This window comes from Hydra vulgaris, chromosome 02 (assembly GCF_038396675.1).
Source record: "Hydra vulgaris chromosome 02, alternate assembly HydraT2T_AEP".
Lineage (NCBI taxonomy): Eukaryota > Metazoa > Cnidaria > Hydrozoa > Anthoathecata > Hydridae > Hydra > Hydra vulgaris.
In genome coordinates, this window is record NC_088921.1 from 7367692 (window position 1) to 7379940 (window position 12249).

General features: G+C 26.2%; 1 protein-coding gene across 3 annotated transcripts in view; it reads left to right on the forward strand.

Moving 5' to 3' along the window:
• LOC136076689 (NACHT, LRR and PYD domains-containing protein 7-like) overlaps positions 1 to 12249 on the forward strand; it is a 99599-nt gene that overhangs the window by 56344 nt on the left and 31006 nt on the right. For all 3 annotated transcript variants that reach the window (XM_065790024.1, XM_065790025.1, XM_065790023.1), the window contains one exon: positions 9036 to 9083. In XM_065790024.1, coding sequence (XP_065646096.1) covers positions 9036 to 9083 — 48 coding nt within the window. The remainder of the gene's footprint in view (positions 1 to 9035; positions 9084 to 12249) is intronic.

Below are 12249 nucleotides of genomic sequence, written 5' to 3' on the forward strand. Positions count from 1 at the left end.
GAATTGTTCTCAAAGACATATAATTTTGAATAAGGCCCAGTATGTTTTTTGAATCAAATTTTTAAGTTTCTATGCTTTAAAAGTTATTAAAACCAAAAGTGTTTCAGAGCATGAAATTGGTTTTAAGCAACAAAATAAATAACCACCAATATTTTTTAATATCTCTAGTCAAACTTTTTTTGTTTAAATTCAAAGTAATTCAACTTTGATTCTGTAACATATTTGAGCTAGCTTTTAGAATCAGAAGATTATATAAATTTTATGTATGGATGCTGTATCCATCATAGGTCATTTGTAGTATGGCTGTGTTGCTGGATGTAAAAAATTAGTTTTAAACAACAAAAGAAATACTCTTTGGTATCTCTAGTATGGCTTTTGTTGTTTGGATTTAAAGTAACATGTGCGTTTTTTTGATAACAAAAGTTAAACACTTGAATAAATTATGGGTTTTTAAGTCTAAAAGTCATATCAAGAAATTTTTATTTTAAAACTTGATATATATATTAGTAATAATTTCAATAAGGTCTGTATAATGCCTGGATTATCTAGTTACTCAGCATTTGTTTAACTAAGTTAATTTTTTGCATTTTAAAAATAATTTTAAACACAAATCATTGTGTTGATAAATAACTCTGGAGCAATAATATCTATTATTTGATTTTTTCACATTTTAAAAAATTATCCATTAATTTCATAACTTCTCCTAAACTGTGGGTATACTTTTGAACAAATAATAAAAAGTTATACATAAAAGTATACTCATGCATTTCATTGACATATTTATATAAATATTCATATAAATATCCATATAAATATTCATATTAACACAATACTTGTTATATTAAAGTTATGCAAATAAATTTTACAAACAGATAGCAATTTATATTTTCGTTTTCCTCTTTAAAAAAAAAGACAAATAGAGTATAGAAAAATCATTTTTTTTAATGTCGACTTTAAACTGTTTTTTTTTTTTGTTTTTTTTAGCTTTGCCTTCTCTAATTTTATTACTAAAATTAACAAGGACTAAAGAAAAATAAGATAAAAACAGAACACAAATTATTTAAATTATAAAGTTATTAAAATTTTTTTCTATTAAAATTCATTTTAATTTCCAGGAAGGCTTGATTTTTTCCCTCAAACAGAAATGTTTAATAAGCTAGACTTTATACTATATTAAGTCTGAAATCATTGTTTGAAGTTTATGAAATTTTAGTTAAAGTTTTAATTTAATTTGCATGTTGCATCTAAAGTATAATTTGCAATTTATTTGTAATTTCTATGAATAGTTTACTAAGGTTAGGGAGTCATTGCGCACATTTTGAAATCCAAGTTGCGAACATTTGGAAATCAAAGTTTTAAAATTTAATCTGCAAAACATAGTTTTGCTTAGGCGTTTTTGTCATAGAAGTTTTACTGACAAAATTTTTACTGACTCAATAGTATTATTGAGTCAGTAACACTCCTCAGGAAATTCCCTATAAGCAAGACAAATTTTGAATTACAGTTTTTAAGACAACTCAAAGCGTCTGTCATATAAAATGAAAGGATCTTGGTTGCTCTTTCAAAATTAAAATTGTAATGGTAAATTATTCAAACTGCCTCCTTTAGAATGGGAGGAAGTTGGAAATTATATTAAATATGAAATTTTTTCATTAAACAGTCAAATTTATAATTTACAAGTACAATATGTTAAAGTCAGCAAAGATAGTAAATGATGAAAGATGAAATGTTTCGCTTAAAACAAGTTAATCAATAAAAATCAACATGGTTTCGTTACTAATAAAAGTTGTGTACTAAAATAAAAAGATTCTCTACAGTATGCTTCGTTTTGCTTATTATGAACAAATTGTTACTACAATTAAAGGTGTAAATACAACAACTATAAGTTTAGGTAATATTAAACATCACTTGGACCTTATCACATTGATGTATCCTGTGTCTCAATTTTGTAGCCATAAATCTTGACTTATTTCTAGGAATAGTTACTGACAACTGCTCTTCTTCTTCTTCTTCTTCTTCTTCTTCTTCTTCTTCTTCTTCTTCTTCTTCTTCTTCTTCTTCTTCTTCTTATTTCCCGTTTAGGGGTCACCACAGCGGATCATAATCCTCCATCCAGCCCTGTCATGAGTGTCCTCCACTGACACACCAGCCTATCTCGTCTCCTACTGACAACTGCTCTGTAATGTTTTTTTCCCAAAAATATATTTGTAAAAAAATCTCTATTTAGAGATGTCAAGTTTAAAAAAATGTATAAAATCAAATGTATAACCACAAACTTAGGAGTGAGAGCAAGTCTAACTGCATTTATAATATGTTTTTGAATTATGTTTAAAAGAAATATAAACATACAACATAGAAACTTTTTTGTTTATGAAAGTAAGGACAACTCCACTTAACTTTTTAAATTTGTGTGGGAATGCAAAAGTAAAGCTTCAGAACCTATACAAAAATGTAATATGTTTGATCAAGCAGAGCCATACAACCTGGTGGTAAATTTTGCAATTTATGCTTGACAGAAAAGTACCACATTATTACATCACCATAAAATTTGCTTAACAAAGGAACCGAGCTTGCCATTTCTAATAAACCTTAATGTTATCAAAGCAGACACTCCATAGCATTTTTTGTATATAATTTTTGTGGTTACTTTTTTGTTGTTGTTCAAGTATGTATATATATATATATATATATATATATATATATATATATATATATATATATATATATATATATATATATATATATATATATATATATTCTTGTAGCAGCAACATATTTTTAACTATTTTTAGATTTTCAATCAGTTTCATATGTATTTTTATCTTCTAAAAGTAAAAAAAAAAAAAAAAAGTAAAGTATTTTCACATTTGATCTTTCATTTTGATCCTCCCCTCTTTTTTTTGTGTTTTAAAAATTCTAAAAAAACAACACAAAGGACTAAAATAATTTTTAATAATCAACTGTGTTCGCATTTTTTATAATTTTCTTGTGTAATTTTGTTTAATAAAACTTAATCAAATGTTATTTTCAAAAAAATTTCATATTTGACCCTCCTCATAACCTTTTTAAAGTGTTTTTGCCCCAAAACAATCCTTAATATACTCCTTTTATATATATATTATTTATATGCAATATAATTAATTATTATTATAGTTACAAATAGTTTTGTAATAAATAAAAATAAATTTAATAAAAATAAATTGGCACCTGGTTTATGACCCCCCCTCCCCTGTCCCCCATCCTTTTTAATAATACCCTTGTTGTATGATTTTTTTCTGACTAAATATGGAACTTTATAAATTATAATTTATAATTAAAACAAAAAACTTGTTAAAAACTCAATTATCAAACAAAGAAGCAAAGAAATGATTGGTGTAAATTTATAATATTAAATCACAATGGGAATAAGTACTAAGAAATTCAAAATCTCATTTTTTTTTAAATTATAAAAACAAAATTTCAATATTTAAAGGTATAATAGAAAAGAGATTGTTTAGAGCATATTTTCAAAAATTAAGTTTTTGAATTACTTGTTTATTTATGTGAGGAAGAACTTTTCAGTGGTGTTCTAAAAGAAATTCTTTCTGCTCTTCGTCTTTTGTAATGTTGCATAGTCTTGAATTAGTTTAAGAGCTCGTTCTGCTGTATTGTTTACAGATTTCAGTGATTTGATATGCTCAAACATGTATTTAAAATTTCTGTTAGCTTTCCAAAACTTTATGGATTTTGGTCCAATTAAATCAGTCAAACAAGTACTCCGCTTCATAAGTAGAAATTGTGGAAAGCCTATATCATGTTCAAATTTTTATTTTATATTTTTCAAAATTGTTTTAGCAATTTTAGTTTTATTAAGATCAGATACCTTATCAAAAAATAAAAAGAGGACATTTCTTTGGTTAAATACCAAAGAGAAAAAAATATAACTTCTGCTTGTTTGGTCTTTAATATTGGTTCTTTGATTTTTGTTTTTCTAAAAGTAGTATCTAAAGTTAATGAAAGTTTAGGCCATAACTCATTTTTAAAGTGTCTAAATGACTCGTATTTGGAGATCTACACTCTCCAAAAACTTTTAAGTAAACAGAAGACAAAACTCTTTTAAAAATATGGTGTCAGCAGATGCACCAAAGTAACTTTTTATTAAAGTGTTTTTCAATTAAATTTGCATAACCATTTATCTAACCTGAATTTGATGGAGTTGTGTCAAAAATCATTGCCACAAGTGTTTTTTTAGTTTCCATGCCTTTACAGCATCTATGGTAGCTGTTGCCTGACTTTGCCCAGTTTATCCAGCCAGGAATCCTGGATACACACAACAATTTTCCTTCAGGTGCACTTGGTTTTCCTGTTACTACAATAGCCAAATGTTCCAATTTACCATCGACCTCAGATACCAGCTTTGAATCCCAGTGAATGGAAGAGTACATAGGTGAAATAAATGTTTTCTTAATATCATCAGAAACTTGCTGTTGAATTTTATTACCTGATCTGTTCGCTGTGCCTTTTGATATCTGAATTGTGAACTAATGCTTCAGTTACAGCTAAAATGATCCCAGATCTTTCTCTGTTGGATAGATTTAACCTATCAGCCATTAAGGAAACTTTAGGGTTTTCTAATATCTTGATTTTTTTGATCTGTCTAGCAATAGTCCCTTTCTTTCTTTTTTATTATGAATTTTGTCTTCATTATCAAATGTGCCAACACATTGAAACTTTTTTCTTTTATGTTTTACTTTCTAGATTTCACTTTTTAACTAAAAATTCAATTAAAAATTCAGTAAAAAATTAATGTTACCAATACCATAGTTATATTATATTTAGTAAATAGTTTAAAAATATAGTTGATTATGTAAGTTTCTATTTAAATATAATTTTGAATGTTTTTTTGAAAATATAGAGAACAAATTTTTTAGTTTTTGATGTTTACTATGGTTATTATAGATACATGGAGAAAGGTGCGGGTTTTTTGATGTTTACCACAGATACATGAAGATAGATGCAGGGTTTTTAGGGCCAAGTTAACTTTCATTCGTTTATACTAGGTTTAATTGTGGAATTTTTTTTTTTTGCACAATTCATCATAAATATTTTATGTAGAGCCTAGGAATAAAAATATACAAAAACATTACCATACCCACTAATTCTAGATCTAGTGGGGATGAGGGAATTAATTTATTATTTAATAAATCCAATCCAAACATGAATTTTTTCAAATTTTTTTAAATAATAATTTTGATCATTTTTACCTAATAAGTGTATTAAGATATTTTTTATTTAAAACGTCAAATTTATTACAAACTTTAAATAACATCTTTTATTTAAAACATCAAGTCAAATTTATACGAGATTATATTATTAATCTTGTCTAAATTGACCTAATAAATAAAAAATATCTTATTAAGTAAATCTAAGAACTTTCCATGGTCAATCGAAATGTTGTTAAATCAGCATTACTTTTTAACCAAAAGACGCAATATAAAATCTTAAAAATTCAACTTTTTTCATTATGAATCTTTGATTCATAATAAAAAAAATAAATAACGAAATCAGAAATATGGATACTCAGTCCCAATCCCAATTAGCTTTAACCTATAAAATACTTGCTCAATAGTGTTAAAAATTTGTAACTTATTTTTTAGGGAGAGGAACTCAAAAATGATGGCTAAATTACTAAAAAATTTCAAAATGGGGTAGCTCTTTTATTAAGTTTTCTGATGCTCCATTTAGGCACCTTAAGATGTATGTCTTAAGATCAAAATTATACCATTTATGTCTTAAGATGCCTAAATGGTATGATTTTGAAGTTTTTTCTTTTGTTTCTATATATATTAAATTCCTTGTTACAAAAAAACTGCAAGGGTTTTTCAATGCAAATAAATTAGATTCGAAAAAGAAAAACTATGCAGTTCTTTTGTATTATGTTTGTTACATAAAGAACATTATGAAAAAATTTCAGAATCATATCTTTTAGGCATCTCAAGATGAACTTTTTTTGTAGGTGGTGTTAAAAAAGTATTACACCATTTTGAAATTGAATTTTTATTTAGAAGCTTTAAATTTGTTAGTGTTTTAGTCATCATTTTTAGTTCCTTTTCCTAAAAAATAGATTGGTACAAATTTTTAGTAATATTTAAGCAAGTATTTCCTAAGTTAAAGCTATTTGTGTTATAAAATTACCTTTAAAAATAAATGGCGCTAATAAAAACAATCAAAAAGGAGATTGGGACTGAGTATTGATATCTCTGAAGCTTTTAGGAGTCAGACTTTAAAATTTTGGTGAAGTTTTCCTTCATTAAGCTTGTATTCCAAAAATCATCAAAATCTGAGATGTCATGGTTCTGAAAATATATTTTTGGATTGATTAGACACGAATTGATCCAAATGTCCTTGACAATATCTGCCAGACAATATCTATGAAAACCTGTATATATTAATTACTATTCAGTTTTAAATAAAAAAGCGTTAATAATAAGCTTTCTTGATTTTTGTCTTGTTTGCTATTGCTTTTAAATTGACCGGTTGCATGTTTGATTTAAAGCTGTTAAGTGTAATTGATTGAATGACTTCTGCTAGTAGACTTTTCCATTCATAAACGACTCTATTGCTGAAAAAATATCGTCCTTTCATACAATTTCTAACCAATTCAGGTTTCAATCGATGTTTAGCTCCTCTAATGTTAGATGCTGGACCTGATTAGCAAATAGAGTTCATTGCTTGATTTTGTTTAATATCAATCTTTTCGATACCTTTAAATATCTTGAATTGCTGGATCAAGTCACCTCTTAGCTGCTGAGTCTCTAAAGTTGTCATATCCAAAATTTCTAATTTTCCGTACTCAAGATGTCTTAGTTCCGGTATCATTTTGTTTGCTCGAACTCCATGTTATATACAAAAAAATTGTATTTTATTTATAATTAATTTATACGAAATAACAAAATAATATACTGAAACAAATATGCTTACAAAAAATATTCAATAAAAACTAAAATTAGGTTAACAAAGTACAAATTGTTATTAAATGTTTTCTAATCCTTTTTGAGCATTTTCTATATGAGGCAACTCTCCAATAAAACAAGGGATTTGTTCTTGTCCCTATTTCAGATCCATACTCTATGCTGAAATATGTTTTAAATGAAAAAAATAATTTCATTTTAAACATATTAAAAACATATTTAATTTTCTTATTCCCGAGACTACACTCTTTTAGATGTAATTTCTGATCAAATTGACCATACCCTTTCTCTTTACAACTCTTATAATATTGTTTTTATTGGTGACTTTAATACCTTCTCTCCTTGATATATGTCTTGTCTCTGATCCTATCTTATGTTCAGTTTAAAGGGTGAACAGATTGTATCTGTTGACCAGCTTCGCACCCTTTCTTCATTTATTAGGCTGGTACAGATTTATTTATAATAGGTTGTTTCTAGTTTAGAATGTTGAATGCTGGATCTTCTAAAGGCAGGGGATTTTTAGCTGGGTGCAGTTAACATCTGCCCAAGATAAGTTATTTTATTTAGACACCATCTTACAGTGGGCCCATAAGTGGAAATAGACAAAATATAGTTCTTTGAGAAAGTCTATAAAAATTATTTATTCAGAAAGTCAGATTAATTTGTGAATAAATAAAAAATTATGTTTCTAGCTAATTTTTAAGTGATGATATGCGATTTTGAAGTTGATGAATTTCCAATCTTTTTTTTTGTATATCTCTAAAAGTTTAGTAAAAATTTATGTTGTTTTTTTTTTACAAAAAATTAAATTAAATCTTAGATTATTTTAAAAGTGCTAACTTGCCTCTACTGTGTCATATATTTTAAAAATATTTAAAATTTCTTCTCTTCAAATATTTTAAGGGGAACTGAGGCAACTTAGTACTTTTATTAATTTACTTAATTTAAAAATGTTGAACAGTGATTATTCTTTTTTCTTAAAATATGTGAATATTTTATTTTTGGTTACAAATATGAAAATTTTTAACTTTTAATTTGTTTACTTGATATGATTTTGTGTTTGTTTCAGCAGAGGTAAAATAAAAAATAAATCTAATGGAGGCAAATAAAAATGTAAAATACATCATAGAAATAGATTTATTCACACTATTTATTAAAGCTGACAAAACTGTTAAGTCAAATTAAGTTAACTATCCATTCGCATCCTCCAAAGTTATGACAAGATTGTGGTTGATTTGACCATACAAGCAGATCTGAGCGTATGTTTTCAAAACCAAAGATATATTTTGATGATATGTTTGAAAACCTTATGATTAATTATAAAGTTATTCACATTTTTTACTATTTTAACTTTTTATCTTCAAATATATGTTGCAAATTCGAATCATTAGAACTCTTTCCTTATAATTTTATTATACTAGCATTATTTTAAATCCAAATTTGACAGAATACTTGTTTTTAAATACTAAACTTCTTATCAATAGAACAGTAGAAACCAGACCCCGAAGTTATTTAAATTTTTGAATTTTCTCTTCATTAAGTCTAAATATTACTTTTTTAATTGTTATCTTAAAAAAATTTAACTTCAAAAAGTGAACCCAGTCCACAAGTTTAGTTTAATATTAAAAATTTAAATTTTCCTATAACAAGCAAAAAAATATCTTTCTAAAAAGTCCTCAATAAATTTTCTAGGATATCTTGACCATTAGTTATGATCCAATTTCCAAAATTTTTCCATCTGGGCTCACTGTGCATCTCTAACCTTTACTTAATCAAGTGCTATAAGACAACAAACTCTGACATAAAAATAGGAAATTTTAGTTTGTTTCTCCTGAATTTATTTTCAGTTTTGTTTGTTTTAAAAGTACAATAGAAATGATGAAATTATATATTTTGTTTGTTTTTAAAGTACAATAGAAATGATTTTATATTTTTTAGTGATTATTTGTTGTGATTGTGACTTTCATGACATTAAAATATTTAAATTTTATTTTAATATTTAATTAGGTTGCGGTAAAGAATACTATAAATCAATGTCATTATTTTTTCATGTTCTTTTAAATCAATTTTTTATATATCATTTAGAAACTTCAAATTCACCAGTAAGCTCTACAAAATTTTCTGCTAAGAAAGGTAATTCTATGTTTTATTTAACATTAACAACCAGGATTAAGTATCCTTTGTTTGCCTTAAAATTATGTTAGAAATGGTGATGGATGTTTCAGATGATTTAGAGACAGATATTTCAGTGATTATTGTTGATATGACTTTATTACATTGTAAAAGAATACTGTAAATTAAATTTAGTATTATGTTAGCTAAGATTCCTTAAATAATGTTACAATCATTAGTTTTATCTACTTTGTCAGTTGCTCATGTAAGTGATCATTGGTTTTCAATGGTCATTATCATTGGTGACTACAAAACTTCTGAAATCTCTCTTAAGAATTACTTGATTGAATAACACAAATTTGTTATATTCATTTATCAAGTGATACCTTATTTTGATTTTACTTATAAACATGATATTAAAAACAAAACAAAAAAATTAGTTGTTTTAATCTTGTTTAAAAGTAAAAAAATATGACCACGACCTCACTGTGTCATTGGTAGTATCATGCTCAATTTGTCCATGCAGAGGCTTTGTTTGAGTTTCCTTAGTTTGTATTTTGAAGCTAGGGCTTTTAGAAAGAATTGTATTTACAATAAAAAATATATTTTGTTTTATTAAACATAATTTTTAAAAAATCTTTAATTATAAAAATTTCTTCTATTTGTTTTCACCTTAATAATATCTGTTTTCAGCCTAAAAATATGTTTTTAAATTTAAGTGAAAAGATAAATTTGTAACAAAAAAAACAGATGGATTACTTTTTTCAATTTGAAGGTGGTTTTCTAAAAGGGTATTAGTTATAACATAATATGGGTTATGGTCAGTCTGTTATATAATTAGTAAACTAATTATATAACAGACCGACCATAACCCATATTACGTTATAACATTAAATTGATATTATTGTTATAACATTAAATTGATTATAGTCTTTATTCTATCATTAATGTGTATTGAAATTAACTTTTTTCAACAGACAAAAAATACAGTTCTAATATATATATATAGATAAAATAAATAGATATAACTTTGTTCAACAGAAAATAAATACAGTTCTTATATATATAGATAGATAGAATATAATGATAGAGTTTTTTTAATGACTTTTTTAACTACTACTCTATCAAAACTTTTTAATAAAAATTTACATGCTTTAAATATTTATAAAAAAAATATCAAAATATTCAGCGTTTAACCCAAAAAGGACAGGAAAAAAAAGTTGGGGTATTAAACTACCCCAACCTAAAATATTTTTATGCAGAAATATTAAAACTTTTCAAATTCAATTGTGTGCTTTTTTTTTTTTTTTTTAAACATCTTTGCTTCCAACAAGACTGCAAGCAACCACTATTAGTGTTGGAAGTTACTGGAAGAGAAAAGATGAAAATTGTAGAGCAAGATAACGATTGACAGACGACTTAAAGGATAGCAAATTATATATATCAGGAAAGCAAGATGAAGGAAGCAAATTCCAAACACCTGATGTTCGAGGGAAAAACTGGACAAATAAGAGTTTTTGAAGCACTTAGGAACAGTCACAGAAAAAGGATGAGACTTTATTGAATGATGAATAACACGATAATGAATTTTGTAGATGGCACAAGAGATGCTAGCTCTTTAGAGCAGCGCCCATTATAGTATTTGTAGAAAAAAGAAAAAGAAGCAACATTACAACAATGTGATAATGGTTGGAGGTTGGCTGAAAGAGTAGGCCCAACTATGTTTACAATGCGTTTTTGCACCTTGCTTAAAAGAGAAAGGGCATCACTAGAACATCCGCCCCAGATATGGTAACAGTATTCCATACAAGGACGGATTTAAGATTTATAGAGATAGAAAATAGAATTCGAAGTAAGAAAGTGTAAAGCTCAATAAAGAGTTGCAACCTTAGCAGATGCTAATTTTGCAACACATTTGATTTAAATTATTGCAATAACGATTGGCTGAAAAGTGTTTTATCTGAGCCACTTATCAGCAGCCACTGTGAGCCCCATGCTTTAGCAGAAGTGAGATCTTTTTCAAGCTCAAATGCCCCCTCCAAGCAATCAGAGAGTGTTAGCTTCTTATCATGACAAGAATAAATAGTAGTATCATCAGCAAACAATGCCACCTTAGATGTGAAAATATCTGGAGGATCGTTAATATAAATTAAAAAGAGTATAGGGCCAAGGATAGAACCTTGAGGAACCCCTGAAGTTACAGAATAAGAAGAAGAGTGCTGTCCATCGAGAACAACTTTTATACTACGATTGGAAAGGAAGGATTCAATAATGTTAAAGGTCATTACAACAATAAGAATCTTTTTTGTGCCTCTCTGAAATTGCTTGATTATATAGATAGTTTTTTGGAATTATTTGGCAAATATTACTATTGCAACTATAACGGGAAGGTTGTTATTTGCATTTCATTTTTTAAGAAGACTTTTTGATAATCCCTTTCATTGAAATTTTATTCTTCCATGTGAATCCCTATATTTTATAAATTAGGTGAATTTACAAGAATAAAATATAAGTGTTGTATGCTTCAACTTCTAAAACAGTGTAAATGGTGATTGGTTACTCTTTTGCCAACACAAGTAACATCTGACAACCTGGTATAATGTGTCAACTCCACCTTTAATCACAGGCATAGTAAAATCCAGTCAACTTTAAATTGAGATTTCTTTAAAACCATTAATGCTTTTTATTCCTTTTAACGTCTTCGCAAATGGCGGATGCATTTTTATAACGGTAAAAGAGAAAAGTGGAGATAAATATAAAGAAAAAACAAAACTATTTACAAAAGGAATTATTATCTATTTTATAAGCACAAATAATTCATCAACGATCATCTAAATTAACTTAAAGCAAAAAATCATTCAAAAAGGAAAATATATTTATATATATATATACATATATTATATATATATATGTATGTATATATATATATATATATATATATATATATATATATATATATATATATATATATATATATATATATATATATATATATATATATATATAAAAGAACTTCAAATTTAAGAAAAAAAATAAAAATGAACACTTCATAAACTTAAATATAAAAAAAAAAAAAAAATGAAACGAAAGAACAAAATAAAGTGAAATAAGCAAATAAAAAGAAAAAGTAAGAAAAATTAAATAATCAATTAAAAAAGAAAGAAGAAAGTGCATTTGTAGAGCTGGA